Consider the following 26,293-nt stretch of genomic DNA (forward strand, 5'->3'; position numbering starts at 1 on the left):
ATGAATATTAAAAAAATGCAAGTAAATATGCAGTAAAATGACAAAAACCGGGTCAAACATGCCTGTTCCGTGATTTTACATTTTATCTTCTTTAATAAAAAGAAATGGGGAGAACTCATCAGACTTAACCAGCCAGGAACAATGGAAGGAAACCTCGTTCGTAGCAGCTGTGGACACATGCAACCTATGAGTTAGGGTGAATGTGTGGGACCAGTGTAAACATAACTAAGCCCTTTCCAGACAAAATGTAGGCCAGTTGAAAAACCACATTCTTGGATAGAAAGACTCGTCACTGTGAAGAGGTCAGCTCTCCGTGTAGCCCTGACTCCAGGCAATTCTCATAGATACCACAACGGTATTTTTGTGGTCAGGGGGGTGTGGAGGTAAGGAGGGGTCAAGGAGAGGACTTGGCCAAATGACTCTCAGGTACTTTGGAGGGTTAACCATGGCAAAATGATCAGAAAAATTCAAAAGAACACAGCAGATGCGCGCTCATGGATACTAAAAGTTTTGCAATGCAACAATAATTAAAGGAGTATTTCCTGGAAAATCAATGAAAGAAACAGTGCAGAAATAGACTCATGCCTTACGTGAATGAAAATGGGGACATTTCAGACAGGGGGAATAAATCATTTAATAAATGATGCTGGCATACGGGGCTAGGAATTGTGAAAATTAAAGTTTTTTAAAGATACAACCAGATCTATTTCTCTTAAATAAAACAACTCCAGATAGATCAAGGACTTCTATAAAAATGGTTTTATTTATTTTCTTCATTTTAAGATGAAATCAGTCTGCTTGGGGACAGGAAGTATCATGAAAAATAAAGTTAATGGACAACCCGGTCGAGTTGTCCATTAACTTCTCTGAGTTGTTTTCCATACAGGACCAAGAGCTAATATCCCAATATACATTGAGCTCTTAGAAATTGTTATGAAAGGCATGAATTGCAAAGTAGCAAAAACTGCTACGGATAACAACTCAGAGAAGAAACACAATTCCTGGGTATATGAAAAAAGTACCCAGTCTCATTAATAAATGCATATAAAACAAAGTGCCCAGCCTCATTAACAAATGAATATTTCACACAAGCAAAAAAAAAATTTTAATAGTACTGTTACGAGGGCAGAGGAAAACAAATACTACAGATAGTATTACATCCTACTGGTTCCTGATGCCACTTTTAAAAAAGGAAAGGTGGCCATATTTATTCATATTAAAAAATGTGTCCACTATTTGATCCTGGAAGCCCACTTCTGGGAATCTACATCCCCCCAAATGCTGCCACACGCCAGCGAAGTTACGTGTCTAGGGTCACCCAGGGAGGCTTACTTTAGAGTACGAGCAAGCTGGGAAAGCCGCAGGTGCGTAACGAGAACAGCGGAGTCCGCGGCAGCACTGAGGGCGATGTTCTGCCGCCAAAGAGAAGGAAGCAAATCTGCGAAGGCTGGGATGGTCACAGACTATGTTGGCACCATGCCGCCTTTGCTTTCCTAAATCTATTTATTTAGCTATGGAAAAAACCGGGACCACGTGTGCAAACAGTTACAGCGGCTTCCTCTGGGGGAGAGGGACTAGCTCACTTTTTACTGCTATGTTTGTGTGGTTTTAAATTTATTGAAAAACTTTTCAGCTTTCATAAAATGCAGATAGGTGGTAGGCTAAGTGTATTCAAGGCTACTGAGTAAATTAGCTTCATAACGCACAAAGGTCCCGAGAGCCAGGTCCCTGCCTTGCTCCTCTCTCTGCCCTCAGAGAGCTATACAGATTGTTTCGCATAGTAGGTGTTCAGTAAAGGTCTTACCACACTTGACTGGATGAGAGAAGGCATCCTCCTTGCCGGGTTCAACTGTGCTCGGTGAACTGGTGTGAGACGTGTACGGGTGTGTGGAGATGAAGAAGCAAAGATAACATAGCAGATTTATGGCCCTTCAAGCTGTTTGCGTATCATGCAGAAAAGAGCTTGGCTATGAACTCCTTCAGGCTTTGATTATTACCTAATGGGGAAGTTCCTCTCTCCGGATTACGAGAAACATCCCTGTGCCTGGAGCCCGCCTGGTCCTGGGCCCCGCGTCTCTGCAGCTAACAAACAGTCAGTCCCCAGGGCACTCCCTGCCGGGCTGGGGGGAAGCTGGATTCCTGCTCTCCGCAGCGTGGGGAGAGACCGGTGTTTGCTCAACAACACTGAGTTGGGAAGGGCATTGCCTTTTCTCCTTATCAAGCTTGGCCTGCAGAGTTTCCAGACAAGGAGAGGACCGCAAAGGCCAGTCAACAGAAGGAGAGATGGAAAGTCTGCCTGCAGACAGATGAGGAAATGGCCAAGGAGGCGAGGCATGGGTGAAGCACCCACGTGCATTGAAGGGACACCAGGCAACAGTCGGAAGAACCAATAGGGACACATACTCCTGCCGGTGTTCGGGGCACCCAGGGCACTTGCTTGTTCTCCCCAACATGTAAACTCCCGCCCACCACTCTTGAACATATTTTATTTTTTTTCAATTACAGTTGACATTCCACATTATGTATGAGTTTCAGGTACACAGCATAGTGGTTAGACATAGACCTGGCACCGCACGTAGTCACTGCGATATTATCGACTATATTTCCTAGGCTGCACTGGGAGCGTTATGGACTGTTTTGCATAGTAGGTGCTCAATGAATGTTTTATCACACTTGACTGGACGAGAGGAGGTATCCTGCCTGCCAGGGCCAGCTGTGTGCTGCGGACTGTGTGTGAGAGGAGTGTGGGTGTGTAGCCATGAGGAAGGAAGGACAACCCAGCAGTCAAGGGAGGAGCCTTACCTCCCGGTGACTATTTTGTAACCACCCATTTGTATTTCTTCCTCCCGTCACCTTTTTCACGGGCGCGTTTTTTTCCATCTCACATCTTCTTTCTTCCTCCACAGGCATCGTATTCCAAAAGCAAATTCCGCCTAAAGAGGCCCCCTGACCCCCTTCCGGGGGAGCGCTGGGCTCACTGACGGACGCAGGACAGGTGACATGTCCTCCACTTCGCAGTGGGGCTCCCACCGAAGCCCGTTCGAAGTCCTCCCCACAGACAGAAGGAAACACAAACTTCGACCACTATTACCTTTTTTATTCTCTGTCATCATTCAGGTTTGTTCAGAACATCATAATAATAGGCATGAAGGGAAAAACAGTAACATTTTTTTCAAACTCAACCTGTCCAAAGTATAATACATGACACCATGCCATTCTCTCCTAGGGAAAAAAGCATTCAAAAATGAATGTGATCTTAAGGCTAAAGATTAAAACCAATGCCGAGGGAGCTGTGTAAGGCTTAAGTGCAGATGGTGTTCTCACCGTAACGGGTTTGCAGAAATGCCGGAGTGATGCTCGGGATTTGAAATCCTCAAATCCTGGAGGGCTTCTGCACACGCACGTGAAAGCGCCACGTCGGCACGGGCTCAGCGGCGTTCGATTTCCTGTTGGATCTCAGAGACGTACGGGTGATCTTTGCCGTGGGCCACTTCCATGATCGCCATGGCCTAGGAGAGAGCGAGACATGGCAAGGGTTCAGAGCCTTCAGAAGCCAGGGCCCACACACCTCTACCAGGGCTGCTGGGCGTGCAAGGTGGGCTTCCCTGCGTGAACGCCCAGGGTGCAACCTGGCTTTCAGAACCTGTGCTCTCCTCCGGTGTCTGGCTTCAAAGGAGAGAGAAAAGAGGGTAAGATTATTTAGGAAACAGAGAGTCACCCAGTTTCTACCGCTGAGTGAAACATTCTGTAAGAGCTGAAGAGATGATACGGAGAAATTGATTGCATGAGACTTCTGCCCCTCTCTTCTAGAGATTTCAGTAAAAACTGACTTCAGGGACAGAATTACCTGGCTGTGCTCGAGCAAGTACACAGTCAAGCCTGGAACAGGGAAGTCGCCTGTGAACTTCCCATCAAACCTGTTTTGACTTGAGGGTTCCATTACTAACCTATGAGAAACAACTACATTGTTTCCCCCTTTTAAAAAGTGCACGCTTTCCTCGTCATACCTACTCTTAAAAGAAATGAAGCTAAAAAATCGAGGTGCAGGATGCACTTGAGGATGCTACTGAGAGAACATATTTAATAAGAATTCTTTATAGTGAGGGGCTATAAAGTGAGAGCGACCCCAGTAGCTCCATCATGTCCTAGCTGTGTGCCCTTAGCAACTGACTTCACCACTCTGTGCTCCAATGTCCTCATCGGTAAAATAGGAATGATGCCAACCTCTCAGAATTGTTAATGCACATAAAATGTTTAGAACAGTGCACAGCATATAGCAAGTATATATCCAATGTCACCCATAAGAATTTATTTTGCTCCTTTGTATTCAACCATATTACTCACGGATAGAAAAACAGAAATTGCTCGTGTTTTCCCCAAGGGGGAATTTCTGATGGCTGTGGCTAGGACAGCGTTCCTTTCTATTGTACCATTCTCTTCCCAGATCCCAAAGCAAGAGGAGACAGGCCAAGGAACAGTGAGTGGGGGTCTTCAGAAATCGCCTGTTGGGTTGTTTTTCAGGAATCACCTGTTAAACACCTTCCTTCACCTTCTGCCTTCATTTCCGGACTCACGGTCCTTGCTCAGATCTACTCTACCCTTCTTTTTCTTTTCTCTTAATGTGCTTATTGATTTTAGAGAGAGAGGGAAGCGAGAGAGAAAGAGAGAGAGGGAGAGAGAGAAAACATCCATGTGAGGAAGAGACGTCGATCGGCTGCCTCTCATACCTGCCCCAAAGGGGCATCAAATCTGCAACCTAGGTATGTGCCCTGACTGGGAATTGAACCCCCAACCTTTTGGTGTACTGGACAACGCTCCAACAAACTGAACCACACGGGCCGGGGCTCTCTACCCGTCTTTGATCTTGTGTTTCATTACCTCCCAGCACTTTTCAGTTGAGACTTAACTGGTTAATTTCTCCCCCAAGTCACTAAGGCAATGACTCTGTTATTGTGGAAGACAAACTCCCTGGTTTAAAAATGGAAAATGGCCCTGGCTGGCGTAGCTCAGTGGATTGAGCGCGGGCCTGCGAACCAGACAATCGAGGTTCGATTCCCAGTCAGGGCACATGCCTGGGTTGCAGGCCGGTTCCTTGCAGGCTAACTACCAGCAGGGGATGCACAAAAGGGAACCATACATTGATGTTTCTCTCCCTTTCTCCTTCCCCTCTAAAGATATATAAATAAATAAAATCTTAAAAAAAAAAGAGCCTACTATGTACCCAAGGCCAATTACTTCACCTATGTGCCTCTCGATTTCCTCACCAGGAAAATCTATCTCATTTTGGTAAGAACTAAAAACCACACGCTGGGGTCCTGGCATGTAATTGGTACTCAACAAACAGCGATGCCAATGATTACGTTCACTTTAGAAACGCTCCATGTCTTACTGCCTTGACTCGCCCACCACAGGGCATCATGGCTCTGTGAGCCTAAAGGGCAGACAGATGGCAGATGGCCTCACCATGGGCTCCCGGCGCCCCCGGTGGCCTCTGTCCATAAGCACAGCTTCACCAGGGCCCATCAGTGGGGTCCCCGGGCTGTGGGCTGAGCCTGCAGTCAGCCGGCCCCTCGAAACCTGCACACCCCTCTCCTTATAGATGGGCTTGGACCCCAACTTGGCACAGGCTCGATGATGCCACCCCCACCTGCCGACCCACCCCCTTCCACTTGTATGGACAGAGGGGGTCAAAAAGCAGGCCTTGGAGCCTCCTGTGGGAAGAAAAAACGATGGCAAGGAGGCCACCCAGGCACTGAAAGCCTGTGTTCCCCACATCACAGACATACCTTCTGCAGGGCTTTCTCCCCGGCCACTCTGTTCTCCAGGCCCATGTACAGTCTTCCCAGCTTCAGCCACATGGAGGCCACGTTGAGGGAGTACAGTGGATAATGCTTACTGGGAGGAGAGAAAAGACAGCGGGCAGCCTGGTCAGTGGCTTCGGGGCAGCCCACAGGCCGGGCTGGGGCAGGAACCCACAGTCTCCATGGCAACCAGGCTTCTCCCAACCCTGGCGGGTCTGGGTAGAGAGTGGGGGTGGGTCGGTCCTGTTTAAGCACCATAGATGCACCCCATTTTACGCACAGAGTGTTTCTGAAAAAGCTCCATAAACATGGCAGGGGAAATCCTACTCAAAAACACAGGATTTGATCCCAGTCCCAGATTTTTGTTTTAGGTGCCCCCAAAGCAGAGGACTGGGAGACTGTCTTTGGGGGTAAATTCCCTACCACGAGGACGCTGGGCCTCTCCCCTCATTTTAAAAAGACAGTTACTTAAAAATATGCACACACTAATACGTTTCAAGACCCCAGCTTTCCATCACACTCTACGATACCAGGTAGTTTAGCAAGAGTATCAGCTCCCCAGAGTCGGGAGAATGCCTTCTGTTCCTTCTAGACATTCTTTCTGTATTGTTCAGCGGCGAGCTTTATCACACATACAGTGGGTACTGGATGTCTGGTTTTAACTGACCACTGAGAAACGGATGTGGCTGGCCTGGGAAGGGGACCTTTCCCTGGGGACAGAGACCAGGAGGTGGCTCATGGGCCAGCGTGTGTGCATTGAGGGGTGTGTGTGTGTGTGTAAGAGGTGTTTATTTACAGGCTGGCTCATCTTCCCTCCCTCTCTTCCTCCCTCCAGATCTCACAGAGGTGTGCAGGAGACTGCAGGACCTTCTTACCCACCTCGGGAAGAAGGACAGGCTTTGAGATGATCCCCCAGGCAGCAAATTCTGTTTCTAAGAGCAAATTTTAAAAGCTGCTCCCCCTTGAGCTCCCCCTTCTGGCCAATCAGGGCAGTGTGGGGTAAGCACAGGGCCAACTTGGCGGTGGACATCCGAAGCAGACATAACTTTAACAGTCCCTCGTCTTAGAACATAAACAGAGGGCTTCTCAAATTCCTGAGAAACACCTGGGGTGCTTCTGGAACACAGGGGTTTCAGGTCCGATGCCAAGATTCTGACCCCCTCGGTCTGGAGGAGGCCCTGTCCAGGCACAGTGTGGGTGTGCTTGGCTAGCACCCCAGCAATCTGATAGGCCATCCCCACCCCGAGGTGCCTACGCAGAACCAGAGGGCCACGCCACGACCTCCACCTGTAACGCACTGTCAGGGTTAACAACCCCCTCAGCAGGAAACCTCCCCAAGGCTGCCAGTCGCCACGGCTGTACTGTAGCTTGTTTCAGTGGGACCTGGGTGGGGTACGGAATAACCACAGCCAGCCGACCCAGCGGCCCCAGAGTTCCCTCATTTGCAGACTGGGCTGCAGTTCAGAAAATCACAAGGGGACAGTGCGAATAATGATGGAAAAGAAACCAACGGGCAGCTTTTTCGTGCCGGTCTGAATTAACCACAGCGGGTACAGCAGCTGAGCAGGTCCCCGGACGGATCCGGCCCCGGCTACCCCTGCACCACCTCACCCTTCCACGCTGGGTGTCTCTTCTGGATGGCGGAGGGAGGAGGCAGGGCTCCCTGGAACAGCGCCCTGCACCTGCACCTCCGGACGCGGGTGCCGAGAAGAGAAAGCTGGTCGAGGCACCTTCCAGCACAGGACAGGGAGAAGACAAAACTGCCTAGGTGCACATTCCAAATCACCAGGGGTCATTGGGGGCTAGGACGATCAGAGGGGCCATGGCAATCACCTGTAGGGCTTGATGATCTTCTGTCCGTAGCGCAGGGCTCCTTCCCAGTCCTGCATGTACAAGCAGACGCCCATGGCCTGGTACATCATGTGCAACATGTACACGTTACTGTCCTCAAACACGGAGCTCATCTTCTCCTGGCTGAGCTCGCAAATCTCCAGCAGCTCGCTAGGGGGTGCCCTGGAGTCAAGGAAATGACCGGCCAGCCCACGGGGCTAGGAAACTTCCCCAGGCAGGCTGGGTTCAAGGAGTTATTTTGTCCACTCCACCCAGACCCTCACCCTCTGGAAAAGTAAATTACAGAAGGTCAGCCAAAAGAAAAAGGAATCACATTTTTTCTCCAAGAAGCAAAGAGGGACATCTGAAGACCTCAACTGGTCAGTAAACACAACAAAACAATTTTAGCCACAGGCCGCAGCCCCTCAGTTCAGCTGTAAACAATGTTGATGAGAAACACGGTACATTTCAACCCTCACCTAAGGCGAGCTGAAGCATTGTTAAGGGTGACGTCCCCACCGTGGGTAAGTTCTTTCTCACACTGAGAAGTAAATGTGCCTTCCTCCAGTTTCCTCTACTGGTTTCAGTTCTTCCCTTGGCATAAACCTACTGCCTTTTCGACACCCGACAAGATGCCTCAGCACAGTTGGTAGGAATGTGGACAGCGGTGGCCGGAGACGTGGGTCTCTGGATCTGCCATGGGGAGCTGTGTCCTTCAGGCAAATTATCTGGTATCCAAGACTCCGTTTCCATCTACTGTGGGGCAATGACCTGGGGCCTGTCCTTGTAAGAGTCAGGTAAGACAATATAAGCAAAGCCCTCGACACCGTCCCCAAAGTAAAAGACCCCCCTGCAAAATGAGCGCCTTCAAGGAACTGTCCTCCGTAGTTTTAGATGATACAACTCTTCCACCACATTACGCTCTTGACCAGTGGCCAAACAAGGAGAAAGGCACCAACATCACAAGCTGACGCGGTCGACTCCAAGTCATGGGTGGGCAGTACAGCTTCCCTCATTTACCTACCAGGAGACCCGATTTCTCCGACACCCAGCAGCCGAAGCCCACCCTCCGGCTCCCTCTGGGTGACTTCCCAGCACCGCGTGGCAGAAAACACCCCACCAGCAGCAAAGGATATATTTGTAGTGCTTGGCCCTCCGGAACTCCTCGATGACGTTGCGGGCGTATCTGACCATGTCCCGGACGGCGTCTGCCTTTGGGGGATCCTCAAGCTTCCGGATTTTCACCTTGGCCTTATCCTGAGGGGAGGGTGCACAAACGCATGGCGTTACCTCTCCGGGAACCCACGCGGAGGACGAAGAAGCCTCTCAAATGGTACATTCTGCCAGGCAGAGGTGTTGCCCACCCACTGTCAAAAACGGTGGGGGGGGGGGGGCGGAGACATCCGGAGTCACACAGGGATGGCGGTTGGGCAGAGAGGCCCTGAGACACAGCGGATGGCCAGCACCTTTGCCGTAAGCGTGCTCGGGGAGCCTACCTTGTCCTTGGTGGTGCACTCCTGGCACTCGCAGGTGAAGAAATAAGAATCTCTTAGCCGGTCATTTCTATCTTCCGTGGGATACAGGAGGTCGATGTAGCTGGTAAAAACCTGGGGGGCCCAAACAGTGGGTGTTGCCGTCTGCTCCAGGTCAGCTGCCTCCTTCCCCTTCCTGCGGCTCTGCACACACCTGCGGGCCGTGCCCTTGCAGGGACAGACACAGAGGACGCCACAGTGCAGGACGAGCACGCTGGCACGCAGCGACCCCCTAGTGCTGTCCTCCTCCTTGTGGCAGGGACAAAGGGCTCCTCGCCCCACCTCCCACAGAATCAGGGAGTCCCTGACACAGGAAACTGGAACACTGGAAGCAATCCCGCCCTCTCCCTCCCCAAAGAGAGCAAGCTGGGATGCGTCTCCCGGACAGAAGCAGAGAACCCTGGGCAGAGGCCCTGCTCATCCGGGCACTGGCCCCAGGGCTGGCTCTGCCTGCCTGCACCTATTGCAGGAGCGAGCGAACGAGCGAGCGGGACGGCTCAGACGCATTACTGACACGCGTCCCTTTCTCCTTCGCCTGCTGGCAGTGCAGCAAGAAGCTCGGCTGGGCAGGCTGGGGCCAGTGGCAGAGGAGGGCACGGCTCTGAGGACGCCGAGGACGCGGGCGCACTGCCACCTCACCCAGCTGGGCCAGAGAACTAGGAAAAGTCTCCCCGTGGGCTCCTCGGGGTCTCCCACCCTGGCTCCTCCGCGTTTTCTACCCAGGTCTGCAACTGAGGCTTGGAGCCCAAGGACGAGCCCGACATTCAACTGTCCATTATCCACTCACTGGGACGGCTTCGCTGGGCGTCCCACACCATCAGGCCACTGTCTGACTGCACGGATGGATGTCACAAAGCCGTCAGCGTGCCAGGAACCTCAGGCATGGCAGGCAGGCCGGCGGGGGCACCTGCAGGGGCCTCCGAGCTCTCTCCAGCCCATAGGGCAGGAGCAGAGGCCTCACAGCTCCTCGATGCCCTGGGCAGTGGGTTTCTTCCTCACTGAAGGGTGAATCTCTCCCAAAGCAGCGCCTTCCCCCAAAGGAGGCTGCTGCACTTCAGATTTGTGAGAGTGCATGAGGACACACGGAGGGCACACCAGGGCACACCCACAGGAGCAAGCCCTGCCAGGTGTGTGGCAGGAACCTCTTGCCTCCCTTCTGTGAAATGACTATGGTCACATCATGCAACAAACAGATAAGCCCAGAAGATGGCGACAAAGGCCACCCAGTGTCCCTGCTGCAGGCTCAGAGAGCCAGTCTGGGTGACACACAGGGCTCTGGTCTCCAGTCAGCCTAGGGAGCATTGGGGCCCGGTCACTTAACAATGCACACGTTTGCTCTCACCCAAAAGGCACCTTGGGTGGTCTCCACCAGACATTCGGAAACCAAGACGCTCCAGCCCGAGCACAATCCCCTTGTTGTGCTAAGTTTAGCAAACAGGAGGAAATCTCGGTTCAGCAGAGGGTCAGCTGACAGCCTCCGAGGGGCCGAGGCCTCCCTCACTGAGCGCTCTGACCCACTGCCTTTCACATTGAAATCCCAGACACACACCCCAGCATGGTATTATTAAAGATTACTAAACTGCAATGTAATAACCGAAAGTGTGTTACTACTATCTCCAAGAATGCATTCATTTTATTTTGTACTATGTATATAAGAACACAGAGCCTACCTAAGCGATCTGCCAGGCGGTCACAGAGTCACAGCGTGGGAAGGGACAAGGGGGCTCTGAGCAGTGACCGGGCACACGGTTCTCTCCGCATCCCTGTGTTGGGAGGGGAGCTCCTGAGGCCTCCTGGCCACAGGTGGCCTCCCCTGGCCCTGGCAGGGTGTCTGCAACGGCCACCCGAACTACGTCCCTAAAAAGCAAACTCTCCCAAGTCCAGGCGTGGACGCTCGAGGACTCGAAGTGCTGACACAGCCTTTGCGGCTGCAACGCGGCAGCAACTGCTGGGCTGCTTTTTTGCTTTTCAGTTACAGCGCTTTTGACCTTTGGGGGAGGCAGGAGAAAAACAGGCCAAAATTCACTAATTAAAAAAAAAAAAGCTCAAACTCCATCGCTTGGCAATCTAAAATTTTGCCCTGGCTGTGTTGGCCCATCCCTTTCTCTCTGTAAATCTCTGCGAGGAGTTTCGCTCCAGTTCATTCTGTCCTGTTTTTTTCTGGGATGGAAGTGGTGAGCACCAAATGGAAGCCAAACGTGTGGGACACCCAGTCGTGCGTCACAGATGTGAACAGTGGCCCAGGGAGGCCAGAGGATGGGACAGGGCGCGACTGCCGGGCCACCCCCCAGCCCGTCCTGCCTCTGAAAACAGCCGCCTGAAGCACACGGCCCCGTCCACCCGGGCCGCGCACTCACCTCCGCTCCTGGGCCGATCGCCTGCACGGCTCTGACCTCTGCCAGGGTCCCCTTGTAAGTCACAATGACATTGGGACAACAGCTGTGGTTCATCAGTGCGACGCTGTCAAGCAGAAGAGAAACCCCCATTTACTCAGTGACACAGTCCAGGCAAATCCCGGGCTGCTCACTCGCTAACTCACAGCCCCGTTGCAGGACATGAGCAAACCCCCCCTGCTAGTTGGCCGTCGTGTTCTACAGGGTTTTTCCAGATGCATCATCATCTTCAATGGTCACAATACTGAAAAGTGAAATGTGCCATTCAAAATAATGATACCTAAGCCGAAAAACAAAAAACACCCCACAACAAAACCGGCAACAACCAATCCCTCAGAAATTCCTCCCCGTTCGGCGGAGGACTCACAATCCGACACCCACAGGAACCGCTACCCACTGTACCGTGTGCAGGGCGAACGGGTGGTCATCTCCAAGCCGCTTTTTATGTTAGTGGATGATTCCTAACCTGTTTTCTTCAGATGTGGAGAAACTGCCCCTGGGGGAGGTGCCAGCTGCCTAAGTGAGGGCTTGTGATCCCCCCGAGAGCCCTGGAGGAACCCACTGGCGTCTCGGCACCTCAATTTGCTCATCTGGAAAATTGGGACAGGGCTGCACCTGCTGCTCGCTGTCTGCTTTTCAGGGACGGCGGGGACCGAGAGACTCGCCTGTGCGAGGGGCTTTGAGCTTTCTGATTATATCAAGGTCAAAGTTCTGAGAACAGAAATTTCTAAACTACAGGGGGAAAATGCTTCATCTCTGAAAATGCTGCCTTTGAAATCACAATGCCGAACTGATTTCAGTCCAAAGGGATTTTTTCCCCCAATTAAATCGGCCTGGAAACTGGGGCTCATGTGGGCACTCACGTCCACACGTACCACTGCTCTGGTGGCCACTGTCACTTGCCTGCACCCTCAGCCACCAACACCCCTCTCCTGTTTGCCCCAAAACTTGAAAAAGGCACAAGGGTTGTGAGACCTGCCGAGGACGGGGGCGGTGGGGGGCAGCTCTCCTCCACTTAAAGGGCTGAGTGAAGTCTGTGGCTCGCCTTGAACCTGGGACAGCATGCAGCAACCTCCCTGTCTTGGCCTTGGGGCAGGGCACCCGCACCACACATTACAGCCCGTCCTGCTCGCTGGCAAGTGCTCCACGGGGAATGGGGGCCCAGGAAATCTGACCGACAAGTGCACCCAAAGTCATTAGTGACGGCAGAGCAGACTCCTAGGACCATCCTGCAGAAGAAGCATCAAGTGTTCCTGTTTAAGACAGACTGCTCGACATCTTTTTAATGAAGGGGGGGGGTGTGCACTAAAGAACCTAAAACAACTCTTGCTCTTGCTCTCATCACTTTCTTGGCAATCACTGGAAACGCTGAAACCCCAGACAGTACCGCTCCGCACCTGCTTCTAGTCTTATTCAAGAAGCTGGAAGAAGAGCCATTCAAGTTCATTTGGGGTCTGACGGTGTCAACACCAGCCCCCTGAAGAGGGTCTCATGGCCTTTCTCTTTTCCTCCTTCCTTTCCCCAAGGGCAGAAGTCCAAAAAAGCTTCTTCCCAAAACACGCTTTCCTCCCCGTTGGACTTCAGAAAATCGCCCGCGACACTGTTTGTTACTGTGGGAGTAAACGTTTTGTTTCTGGGCTTCGGGGAAGCCCGGGACAGCTGCTCAGGAGATGCGGACTTGTGCGGATTCTTTGTCCTTCGGACCTGTGCGAAGCACAGAGCTGGGTGACACCAGCCAGACACCCCAGGAGCCCACATGTCACCCGTGCACACGTAGGGGTGTCAGGTGTCCTGCAACTGCTTAACCCAAAGCCCGAGGCCCCTGTAATAAATAAATATTAAGCAATGTCGCTTTAGGCAGAGCTCATGTCCCGCGTGGATGAGTTCAGACAGAGGATGCAGGAAGGCTCCTTCGCTCCATCTGAGAAGCCAGGGCTTGACTTCGGGGCACGGAGGCATTTTGAAAGTACTCACTGCATCCAAAAACCAATGGCAGAGCCATTCTCGGAGAGCCACTCAAGTCAGAGCTGTAAAGATCTCCATTTGTCAACTGGCTAGCCTCTCTTGAGTTACTTCGGTGTTCCCGAAGTAAGGAAAACCACGGGGCTCTGAAACTGCCTCCTGCGCTGTCTCTCCAGGCTGCGACGCATCTACACGGGTACGTCCACACGGGACAGACGCAGAAAAAAGCTCTTGTGTTCTTCACGGAAGCCTGTGGCCAATTGTTGGCTGGCAATTAATGTTTCATTTTGCGTGCAAGAAACCCAGAGATTTCCATAACTAGGGGTATGCAAAAAAGCACATTTCTCAGCAGGGCACACTCTAAAATATTCTTTAATAACAGCTGTCGACCTAGCAGGACTTAACAAGTAACTGTTCTCTTAACAACTACCTTTGAATCTTTAAATGTAGGGGAAGCATTCTGACATCTGGCAGAATTAAAAAGGGCTCTTAATTCACTTACAGTTTCATGTTTGACACAGGCAGTTAGGTTAGTTTCTTTAAAAAAATCAAATGAGTGTGAAGTAAGTAAAAAGGAGAGAAGTCAAACTCAGCCTACTCAGGAAATATTGCTGATCCCAAATGAGAAAGTTCTTCATCTTCAATGGTGAAGCCATTGCAGTTGACCTATGGTGAGAAGGGGAGAGGAAAAACGAGTGTAATTTTGTCTGGATCGATTTCATTTTGTTCATTTCTGACCTTGAACAAATGAACGAGGAAGAAGTTCTGGTTCCGTGACTTTAAAACTTTTCTTTGGGCCAAGTATCCTTTGTTCAAACAAAACTTACCCATCAGGCTCTTGTATAAGCAAATAAAAGCGGGACTGGCAGGAGAAGCCTCCTTAGCCTGGCATCCTACCTACCTATACCTGGTTCTCCCCGCCATTCCCCCAACGGCTGACCACTATGGACCAAGGACTGAAGTCTGCACATCTGAACGGTGTTAGTATTCCCGGAGCCCAATCCCATCGTGCCCCAGATCTGCAGTGTGATCTTGAGCCTCTCTCTGAGTCCTGGGTCCTCAATTTGCTCCTGTCAAAAAAGAAGCCACTTAGTGCGGTACCCATCTCCTCCGGGGAAGTGGTAAACAGGAAAGCCCTTAATACGGCCGATGTAACTGTCCACCCCTGGAGAGGTGGAGAGGCCCGGCACTAAGGAGCTGAGGCCTTCCTTCAAGGCCAGCCCAACCTACCACAGGCCCCTTGCCCACCCTTGAAACAAGACGTTACACTGAAAAAAATCAAGGGCAGCCCTCACCATTCTGGAAATCTTCCGTAGTGCTTAGCAGGAATATACACCCCCGATTTTATGTTATTCCATAAATACTTTTTTCCCACGAGCTCATCAAGAACTTTTATGGGCTGGGCACGACGCACAAAGGCTGAACATGCCCAAATCTGCGCCCTCAAGAAACCCCCAGTCTGTCGGGAGACAGTGTGGGGGTGCTCTCATTTGTATGTAAAGTTTCAGAGCTGGAAGGGGCCTCAGACTCTTTACTTTTCAGACAGTGAGACTGAGGTCGGGGAGGAGCAGCGACTTGCCCAAAGCCAGCACCTAAAGCGGAGAGCCCTACCCCTCCCAAGCCACTAGCAAGGCTGTATGGGAGGAGCACCTATGGAAGGATTTCACCCGGGGAGAGGGGGGAACTGGGCTCCCCACCATGGGAGACACCACACTGGTATATCTCAGGCCAATGAATGGGCTTTTGAGAACTGGCACCCTTGGAACTTACTCTGGGCCAGGCCCTGTGCTGGGTGTTGCATATTTACCCCCTCTTACATCCGCAGTGCTACTCTGGCAAAACCCATTTCACGGATGTGGAAACTGAGGCTCAGGGAGGTCAGTGAGTGATTCAGTAACTCGTTCAAAGCCACATATGTAACAAGTGGGGAAAACAAGGAGTCAGAATTCCAACTAGACACTCTGACCACGAAGTTGTGGGAAACACATGTGTTTCTTTACACTATACCCAGTTTCTCAGAAAATCGTTCTGATCCATGAAGGCTAATGTGGTAATTTTACCTTAAAAATTGTCAAAGGCTTGGGGATCTTGATACACAGAGAAGTAAAGGCTATGATGGCTTTGATTTAGTGTTTACAATTCAACATATTTACAATCAGTACTTACCATTTTCAACATGAAAAGAGTAAAGGTACGGGGCATTTCTATGTAGGTGACTTGGCAGGCCATTGTTTTTTGTGCCAACTTCAATATCCTCACCTATTCTGTCATCGGGACATTAACCAACTACCGTTAAGCAATGGCCATCAATCAACATTAGGTAAAGAGTTTCATTAGGATTTTCATTCATTCAACGAAGTGTCCTGGAGCATGAACTACATACAGTGCATGGAACACCTAAGTAAGTACTGAATGATCTACTGATGTATGCAGCCTCGGACAGGGAGGCTACGCCTCGGTGGAGTCTGGTACCCACAAGACGACAGTAAATGTTTGCACAATGAATGAGACAATGGAGCGGCAGTTTTCAAAACTGACCCAGCAACAGATAACTTGGAGGGCTGGGAAATTTGTTCCTTTGCCTCTCAGTCTCCTCCTCCGCGTGGAGCTCCACGGGACCAGTCCAGGCCTCCAAATGCCCTCGGGCTCGAAGGCTCTCTGACCACGGGGCGCTTTGCTCCCTCTGCCCTCCCCCGCTCGCCGTGCCAGAGCGTGCTTCTTCCTGAGCGAAGGCTCCCAGAAGCACAGTCCTCACCGCTCCTTCCTTGGAGGCGGTGATGGTGTTTAAGCCAAATTGCTCAGTGATTTTCCCGTCAGCTTTCCCTGCCTTCTGAAATATCCCAGGAGGAGAAACGTGAACTGGGGTGTTAAGAAAGATGCATGGGCCATAGTCCCTTTTTCAAGTCAAATCAGGCGTAAATGCCTTGCCGAAGCTATTTTCATAATCAGCATGCAGACCAGACGTAGGCTGCACACCAAAAATACACTTCCCGCCGACCATGCCCGTGTTCCCCATGAGTAGAACGCAACTCCGTGCTGTGGACGGAGTGCAGCACCTTCCACTACCAGCTGTGGCTGGGCCACCAGGTAGGACCTGGAGAGGAACGGCGGGCTCAGAGGCTGGGACAGCGGCCATGCAGCTGGGGGCTGAGAGGTGGGGCCGGAGCGTGGTGTGGGGCTGGGACAGCACCTGTTATTTTTGCTTTACACTTTTCTTTGGGGGTTACTGAATGCCCCTTTCCAAATTTACATATGAAAAAGATATATGTGTGTGTTTGTGCGTACACACAATCTCAGGATGGATATTACAATTGGATGAATATGAGGTCTATAAAGGAATTAATTACCTATGGTTGTGTGTGTGTATGCACATATATTTATATCTGCCTCCTAGATTTTTCTGAGTCAGTTCAAAAGTCAGAGACTCTGGGTCATTTTCACCACGAATATTCTTCAGCTTATGGGATCAAGCGCCTCGAGTTTTGGTTATGAAAACATGGCCCCATACCTATTATGTCACCACTGAGAAGTCCCGTCGGCATGCACTGCTGTCTTGGGGGAAAAGTTCTCTTTTTTCCCACAACTAGAAGTAAGGAGGAGATACTTTTATTTATTTCACCTCTTGTATTTAAAAAAAATGTAAGGGAAGTCAATACCTCAACTTCCCATTGGCCCCCAAATCCACTGTTTAAGGATGCTTGGAAAAGTATCAGTGTGTTGTAAATCAGGATAATATTAAAAAACAGGAAGGTTTTCATTATTACTACTTTCACAATCATAATTTGAACCCATTTTGCACTGTATGACTGAGTAACAGCTTTGTTTTCTCACGGACAGTCACACAACGGAAACACACCTGTTTGCCAAGGAAGCCCTCACACTATTAACAATCGTACTCCCGGGGCTTGAGGACTCCCTTCTGCTTTCCGGTGCAAAATTTTTAAAGAGGGAGAATGGTGGGTGCTTTTTCATCTTTTTAGTGTTTTCTTAAGCCACACATGCACATTGTAGGAAATCTAGTAAATCACCCAGCGAAAAAAGCATAGATTTTCCACAACTCGGGAGATGACCAACTGTGAACTTCCACTTAATACTTTCTCACATACGCCTATTCTCAGACCGTACACATTTTTATCTTGCTTTTACACTTAATGTTATAGCATCGATAATTTTCCATGTCTTCATACGTTCTTTAAAATATAACTTACAGTCTAGGCCATAATTCATTCACCAGACCCCTACCAGTGGCCATTTATAATATTTCCTTTTTCTTTTCTTCTTCTTTTTTTTTTTGGTCTTAAAGAAAACAGGAAAAAATGGCAGGCCCCCCTGAGCCCACAGTCTCGTATTGCTTCCTTGGGACGCATTCCTGGAAATGTAATCAGTGGGTTAAGGGGTGCACGGGCGACGCTTATTCTTGTCTAAGAACCATGTGTGGGTTTCTACCCAAGCTCTTTCACGTATCTAGAGACGAGGAGTCACCCTGGAGCAGTATATTCCAGTGCTTCTCTCTCTGGGAAGGTCACCTTCAGAGACATGCGCAGCTTGCCGGCGAAAACCCAAGTGTATTAGGGAGAGAAATCCCACGTAGCAGGTGTGCCGGGAAGGGCCACCCTCATGTCTCTCAGGAAGCTGTGGGTACCGGCTGCATTTGCTTCTCTGTTCTAGAGGAACCTGGTCGTACCTGTTCTAAATGAAGCAGCCTTTGCCTGGCTGCTTTTCAGTTCTTCGATGGCTTAGAAGTTGCTCTCGTCTACAAACTTCTCTAATTCTGTATTAAATTCGGTTTTGGTAAACGTAGGCTTCTCCGGAGATTTCTGACAAGGCTCCTGGGGCCCAGGCCCACTGGGGTGCTTCCCAGGTCTATCAGAGGGGGCCTCTGCCTTGAGGACATCTGTGTTGGCCTCTGCTTTATCAGGACAGTGCTGGCCGGAATAGAAAACCCTGCTTTCAGAGTGGAAGGTTTAAGAGAAGAAAAGTAAAGATTCACATAGGGCCCGCAAGTGGTCTTTTCAAAGAGCCTACTGTGTGCCAGGGTGCTGGGGCGCTGGCCACACGTCTGTTCCCACCAACTCTTCCCGTGACAAGAGGCAGAGGGAGGGTCAACTTCCTGAGCTCCCCGAATCAACTCGACAGCCCATCCTGATATGCTCAAGGTCACCTAGCAAGGCCATGCGAGACAGGGTCCAGCAGGCCCAGAATCTCCTCTTCACAGAGGCCATCCCTCTGTTTCTGCTCCCCTTCACTGAGTGTGCGTTGGGAACAGGCACTCGGGCAGGGGAAAAGCTACACCCGATGTCACCCGAGGCTGTGTCCTTACCTGTGCGAAGAGTGTCACCAGGCTCTTGTTGTCGGGGAACTCAAGGTGCTTGGAGTAAAATCGATGGAGAGCAGAAATGTCACTCTGAATCAAATCCTTCTTCTCATTGTCTAGTTTATCCAGATCTGCGGAGAGACAAACCACTGTTCACCAGGGAGAAAACTCTGCATTTCTGGCAATACCCTTCTCTCACTATAAATGGCAGGGGGAGAGGAAAAAATATGTGGACTCCCCCAAAAATATTCTTGCCCATCACCTGGTCTAATTGATGAACCCGAGGGGAAGAGAAGCGTGCCGCTTCTTTCTTCTCTTCCTCTGACAACCGGAAGTCACCCGGGACAAGAAATTAGCAATGAGGTTGGAGATGCGTGGTGACGACGGAGAAGGAGCTTCAGCCCCCTGCCTCTCAAGCCCCACTCAAGCCCCCCCGCCACCACCCCCATGCTGGCCCTGCAAATCTGTGTCATGCTCAAGAAGATGGAGAGCTCCTGGTTTAAAGTCTTTCATAAGGACATCAGCTGTTTGCAGGGCTGCAATTCAGCAAAGATCCAAAAATACTCTGCACGCCAGGAGGGCACACAGGAGAGAGCTCGGGGTGCAATCGTTCGTTCCGAGAGCTCCTACTTCCCCTGAATTACTTCCTAGGGATTCCGTCAACTCAGATGAAAAAGTTAGTCCTTTTTCAAACGAGCACGTAAGTCCAAATAAAAGCGATTGATTATAAAACCACCAGCAGCACAAAGACAAACGGTCCCCTCTCATATCCATTCCTGCCTCATCCGCGTTAAAGGTGGAGATAAAACGACTCCTCAGCCGGTCACAGAAACTTACGGGATTCAAACTCCTTCACGGCTAACAGTTTCTCTGAAGGTGTCCTCTCTGGGTGGCTCTTCTAGTAATCGGGGAAGAAATCACACAGGTACAGATTTTAGCGACCAGGGCAAAATGCGCCTTCACTTTCACATCGACATGAAGGAAAAGCAACAGTTCTCCGTGGAGTGGAGAAAGCCCTGCAAGAACCCACCGCCGGGGCTCTGGGAGTGTTTGCCCAAGGCCCAAACCCCAAAGACCCCTTTGAAAAGCTTGTTAAAGCATCTGCTGGGTTCCCAACACCCGGATAATGCTATGCACACAGTAGGCTCAGAAATGCTTGTTATGGGAAAGAACCGTGGCTAGAAAACAACTTTTTAGGGCCCCGACTTGAAAAGGACCGAGCCTACAGATGAACCGTCCTATTGATTATTTCTGCTTCTGAAAAGGAACAAAATCAAACCCCCCATCCATTTTACACTTTCTTTAAGCATAAGCTAAAATGATCTCCGATTCTGAGTTTCAAAGAGAACACTTTGGGTTGTGTCTGTGAGCCCAGATTCGCTTTAAATGTGTTGCCGCCTTTGTTCTAGACATCCCGAGAGGAGCTAACAATAGTAAACCCGCCAGGCTTTGAGGACATGAATAAACTTGGTGTTGACAAGAGTTCAAAAGCAGAGCTCAAGAGCTGGCCCGAGGCACGTCTTTGTCATCTGGCTATTCAATTTGGGGATACAGGTTGTCTAGCAGGGCGCCCTCACCTCTCTAGTTAACATGTTAAGCTTCCCCCTGGTAGTTGGGTGGCCTGTCTCCCCTAATCCTTTGCAAGCTACTGGAATACAAATGGTCTGTTTTTTTAATCATCACGTCCCAGAGAGATGAAAATGTGGCCAGGTAACTTTTCATTTAATAGACTATTAGTAGTCGCAGTAATTATAATAAAAGTTGAATGAAGCGGGTATAAACTCATCGTAGCATTCTGAGGAGCCTCCTGGCACAGGGACGTTTCCATAGTTCCTTTTGGGAGCAAAAATCTTCCATTCACGGGGTATGTTTCTGTAAGATTAGTTGTTCATTTTGCCTGGGAAAGCTTTTCATTCAGGAAAGTACACCAGCTTCTTCTGAATTCTTAACCGCAACACTATAAATAACATCACGTGGTGGGGGGGTGGGGGGTGGGGGCAGCGAGCAGCTTGGCCAGCCAATCTTCCCTGGGTGCTCACGGATCTAATCTGATGGCTTATTTACCCGGACACCTCCTCCAGTCACGCCAGTTCCCCCTACCCTTCCCTTCTGACCGAGAACTCTGCGTGTATCTGAAGACAATTGTTAGGATCCCAAAGGTAACCTCCTCCAGGGAAAACAAGTCTGATTACTCCACCTCGTGCTGCAGGCGCCCTGAGTGCCTCCGGTTCCCCCAAGCAGGCACAGTGGCCTTTCAACAAGCACCTGACCCCAGCTGGACATAACGGAACGGTGAGCTCAGAGCTCGGAAATGACCTACTTCTGTTTACGCAGCCCAGGATCCCAACTTAGTCTGGGGTCAGGTATGTGCTAGTCATTAAGACCACATTTGGCTTAGATTTTAAAAAAAGTTATAAAAGGGGGGGTGGGGTGCATAGAGAAGAGGTGGATGAAATTTCAGCTTTAAAAGATTTAGCTCTGGCTGGTGTGGCTCAGTGGATTGAGCACTGGCCTGTGAGCTGAAAGGTCACTGGTTCAATTCCCAGGCAAGGCACAAGCCTGGGTTGCAGGCCGGGCCCCCCGTTGAGGGTGAGCAAGAGGCATCTGGTCAATGTATTTCTCGCACACTGATGCTTCTCTCCCTTTCTCCCTCCCTTCCCCTCTCTCTAAAGATAACGTTTTAAAAATATTTACAGTACATAGGCACTGCCACCAACGGCTTATTAGCAAACAGCTCCATGCACAAAAACACCTTCTAAGCCCCCTGTGGCCTATGTCACTGCGTCACAAGGACAGGTCCCGGGTGGTTCTGTCCCCTCCTTTTAGCTCAGTCCTCTGGAGATCAGGTGTCTCACTAACATGTAATCAGTAAGGACTGAGCGAATAAGGAGAAATGCCCGGGCCTAGCAGCATCTTCGGAGGAAACCGTTGTCAAACACTGTGTTCCCTCAGCTTCTCCTTGCCAGTTCCTTTCTCTTCTCCTTTGCCTATGCTCCCCTGGTGCTCCGTCCCACCCCTCACCTGCCTAGGCGGGGCACGGGGCAGGTAAGGAGACAGGAAGGGTGGAACCCTGTACAGGGTGGGGACGCCGGGGGCCCTCTCTGAGTCAGGAGGGAGAGAGGGAAAACCCAGTGCTTCACAGGCCCCTCTGGTTCCCTAAGATGCACTCATTGTTTTTAATCCGGGGTTCATGCCTCGAAAAAGCAGTATTTTTCCACATAATCCTATCTCATAAAAAAAGTGGATGGTTTAATAGCTGTGGCCCCACTCCTAGGCCTGGGGTAAGCGACATCCTACTGCAGAGGGCAAGTGACAAACCAGCTTGCACCTGGGGCTCTGTTCCCAGCCCTGTCCACACAGATGTGACGGGGAATGGCGTCCAAGAAGGTTCAGCAAGAAATGATCACCACAAGCCAGTTACTCATCCCTCTGACTTTGAAGGAAACACACACACACAAAATAATATGCGCTGGAACGGCATCCTGTGCCCTCACCTGTTTGGCCAGGATCCTTGCCGTGAGCCTTACAGTCTCGGAGGGGTTCCAGTTTTCCCCAAAAACAACCATGGGAGAGCATTCCAGCTTGTGCATAGGCCAGTCTTCTCTCTGGGAAGGTTAAAAAAATGACTGAACACACACACACACACACACACACACACACACACACACACACTGGAATGGAGTTTGAGAAGAGAGGATGCAACGAGTCCCCCCAGCTGAGGTCAAGTGAAATGTGTTTCCTTTTGGAAAACAGGACGGTGCTCACAACGGCTGGAGATAAAATAAACATCCTTTAAGGTAGACAGGCTTGCACAACATGGACTCAGGCCTGGCCAAGGTCGCCAGGATGAGAAAATGCGCTCCCTGTTTTTTCACGAGGGTCTCATGTCTTCCTGCAGCCTCTCGTCATTCTGGACAACACGCCCGTCTCTCTGTCGCCTGTGGACGCTGTGGAAGAGCCCAGGCGAGGGCTCTGGGTCCGAGCCATGGATGCGGCCCTCTGTTCTGGCTCTGGTCTCACGTCGGGGCACATGGGCGGGCTTGACGTGCCCAGCGACTTGTCCCCTCTGATAGGGACAGAACCAAAACATAAGGGAGGGCCTCGTGAAGGGCCCTTGGGGAGCCTGTCGGGGACACCTACAAGGAATATTTGGGCCTACAGACTGCCTAAAAACTCACTTGGTAAGACGGGAAAATGGTTTTCCTTTCTCTCCCATGTCTTGAAGCTTCTATATCCTGGTTGAGGGTGGAAGGTACACACTCAGGGCAGAAGGGTGGAGAGGCCAGGGGGTCCGGAAGACCAGGGGATGTCAAGGACACAAGATGCTGTGGACACCATGGGAGAACGTGAGGAGCAGGGAGGACGTGACCAGAGCGGCACCGGTGACAGGGTCCGTGTGGGGTGACTGAGAACTGACACTGTGGAGGTCATCGCCAACTCTGACAAAAACCAGGTGTGGCAGAGTGAGGGGGGACAGGCTGCTGGCAGTGGACTCAGAGAGAGAGAGGGAGGGAGACGTGGAAACGAGGAGACATGGGGGCTTTGCGGGGCGCAGGGTGGAGGGGCCGTTTTTTATTCGGGAAACATCAGAGCATGTTTGTGTGCAGACGGCAGTCTTCAGGTGCTCCTCCTCCTAGTGGAGGTGGACACCGTCCGTTCTTCCCTCAGGCTTTCCTCCCCAGAAAATGGCGAGTCCGTTCTTTCAGATGCCGGGCCAGGCACCTAGAGTCCTCCCTGGGTCTCCCTCACACCCTGCATTCAACACCCTGTTGAACCCCCACCCCTCCCTGCAACGACTAACCTGGCCTTCAACCCCGCACCCCCACTGAGGGTGGCCAACGGCACAGCCAGCGCCCTCTGCCTGCTCACGGAAACTTCGCTCTTGCCAGCTCTGAGTGCAGAGCCTTCTCATGGTGTCTCATCTCAGAGCAAAAGGCAAAGTCGGAGAGGACCTGGGAGGCCACATGTGAAGGGAATCACCACCCCCCTGCCGCCCCAACTCCTACCGGCTCCTGACCACGCGGGCCCCACTCTCCTCGTAGTCCCTGGAGCAAACCAAGCGTGGTCCTGCCTCAAGACTTCTCACACGTGCTGCATGTCCCAGCTGAAACCTTCTTCTCCTAGACACCTGCACCCCGCTCCCTCACTCCATGTCTCTGCTCCAAGGGCACCTGTTCAAGACACCTGCCACGAACACCCGGCCCAAAACAGCACTTTAAGTTTCCCCTTAGAACCCCTCACCACCTGAGAGACCACATATGTATTAGTTTCTGCCTTAGTATTCTTCCCCCCACTGAAGTAAAGGAACTTTGTCTCTTTCGTTCATGCCTGTAACCCTGGGACCTAGAACAGTGCCTGACACTTCCCAGGCACGAAATAAAGACGCTGAATGAATGAGGATGTCTCCCCACCCCTCCCCTCCACCCCCCTCCCATGAAGGAAGGACACAATGTCAGTCAATGATTTAATGCCGTACGTGACACAGACCCTCGGCTCAAGTTCTGTGCCAACATGCTCTGCAGAGTTAAATAATGCCGTGCCAAATACACCTAAAGGCAGGCAGAGAAAGAAACAACAAGACAAGCGCAAGGCAGAAGAGGGTCTGTTTCTAGTGAAAGCCTAAAATAGGAGCACAATGATGAGGTAGGAACAGGCAGGCCCAGCTCCCTGCAGGCAAACCAGCTCCCTCCTCAGATGCAAAGCAGAGAGAGAGAGAGAAGGCTTCCAGCCTCAGGATACCGAGGAATATGGGGAACACACCAGTTGGGGACAGATGGGTAATTAACACCTGTGAACAAGTGCCCACTATGACCCCGGGATCTCCAAGCAAAGGCCTTCTTTGCAGGGCCTTGAAGATGCTGTTTTTCTGCCCTGGCTGGTGAGGCTCAGTGGAGTGAGCGAGTACCTGTGAACCAAAGGGTTGCTGGTTCAATTCCCAGTGAGGACCCATGCCTGGGTTGCAGGCCAGGTCCCCAGTAGGGGCTGTATGAGAGGCAACCACACCTTGAGGTTTGTGTCCCTCTCTCCCTCCTTCCCCTCTCTCTAAAAATAATAAAATCTTTAAAAAAAGATGTTGATTTCCTGAACTATAGGTGAGGTCTCTGGTGTTAAACAACAATGAGCCCCCCGGGAAAAAGAAGTTTAATCTTAATGTTTCTCAATGTGATTTATTCATTATATATCAATATGCTTCATACAAAATTAGCATTGCTATAAATAACACACCATGTTGACATTTACTGAAATGAACGTACTCTAACGGAGGGGACCCCAGCTGCTCTGGGAGGGGAGGCCAAGTGCTGTCAGGCAGGAAGGACACTGGTCCAGGGTCGGGAAACCTGCATTCGTACGCCCACAACACAGGCCTCTCAGTTCCCTTGCGTCCAAGTCCATGCCTGTAAATAACATGATCCCTAAGCTACTTAGCAGGACCAGAGTTCTGAGCCTGCGATCTTACACCTTCCAACAGTGATAATCAGATTCAAAGCTTGAAGACTACCAAGAAATACGGGACCTTCAGAGGACAATCAGGCCTTTGGGTCATCGTAAAGGGACCTGTGAGGATCAAATCCGCTCGTGCACAAGGAGCACTTAGGACAGTGCCTGGCACACATGGGGCCCCCTTGGGGGATGGTGGTAACTGCTCGGTGACAAGTCTGTTCGTTCGTTTGTTCATGCATTCGTTCATTCATTCACTCATTCATTCATTCATTCAATAATCTGTGCCACTGACCCTAGAGGCAGGGATGGGAGATGGGATCTTTGCCTTTGTGTAGTTGATGCCTTTAAGAGAGCACGAGGTAGAAGCAAGAGCGCCCACAATGGGATACAATCCCACACAGCCATTAAATCAGAGAGCTGGGTAACTTGCAGGAAGTGCAGCATCACGTGTAAGTCTCCTCAAGGGAACTTACGAGAATAGTGGTGAGTTTTCACCCTCCATTGGATACTGATGGCCCACATTAGCTTAGAGAACCCGACAGAGGTGATGTGCCCTAGTTTTACACATAAGATACGATAAACAATCAGAGTGGACAAAATAGGAAAAAGTAGACTAGCCTTTTTAAATATACATATCATATTAGCACTTTCTTTATACACAGAGTGATTTTGTAACCCTTTATGCTTTTTAAAACATTTGTCCGTTTTTCTGAAACTTTTTATCCTATTTTTCTTCAAACTTCAAGCTATTCCTCCTACCCTGATTGCACTCTTTATAAAATTTTATGTAAGCTAGGATCCAATTTTCCAAAAAAACAATACACAAAGAAGCGCCCAGGAAAAATTCCGAGAGATGTACATGGAAGCTTTACTCACGACTTTCTCTGGAAAGGTTACATTATGAGTGCTCTTTCTGTTTTTGCAGTCCATACTGTCTGAATCTTTTATAACAAGCACCGATTATTTGTGCAATAAACTTAAACAAGTAACTTTATGTGAAAGTAAGATATGGATTCTTCT

The 26,293-nt window shown here is 50.5% G+C and overlaps 1 protein-coding gene across 1 annotated transcript in view; it reads right to left on the minus strand.

The window, feature by feature from the left end:
• Positions 1–3,080: 3,080 nt before the first annotated feature.
• Positions 3,081–26,293, minus strand: part of SMYD2 (SET and MYND domain containing 2) — a 49,176-nt gene continuing 25,963 nt past the window's right edge. Inside the window, exons 3-12 of the mRNA XM_037035056.1 lie at positions 22,327–22,437; positions 19,670–19,730; positions 18,839–18,963; positions 14,117–14,184; positions 11,521–11,623; positions 9,128–9,238; positions 8,768–8,888; positions 7,635–7,809; positions 5,787–5,895; positions 3,081–3,509 (exon numbers count right to left, since the gene is read on the minus strand). Of these exons, the coding sequence (XP_036890951.1) occupies positions 3,429–3,509; positions 5,787–5,895; positions 7,635–7,809; positions 8,768–8,888; positions 9,128–9,238; positions 11,521–11,623; positions 14,117–14,184; positions 18,839–18,963; positions 19,670–19,730; positions 22,327–22,437 (1,065 nt within the window). The 3' untranslated portion in view covers positions 3,081–3,428. The remainder of the gene's footprint in view (positions 3,510–5,786; positions 5,896–7,634; positions 7,810–8,767; positions 8,889–9,127; positions 9,239–11,520; positions 11,624–14,116; positions 14,185–18,838; positions 18,964–19,669; positions 19,731–22,326; positions 22,438–26,293) is intronic.

This window comes from Sturnira hondurensis, unplaced genomic scaffold, assembly GCF_014824575.4.
Source record: "Sturnira hondurensis isolate 20B ecotype Veracruz unplaced genomic scaffold, ASM1482457v3 Scaffold0022215, whole genome shotgun sequence".
NCBI lineage: Eukaryota > Metazoa > Chordata > Mammalia > Chiroptera > Phyllostomidae > Sturnira > Sturnira hondurensis.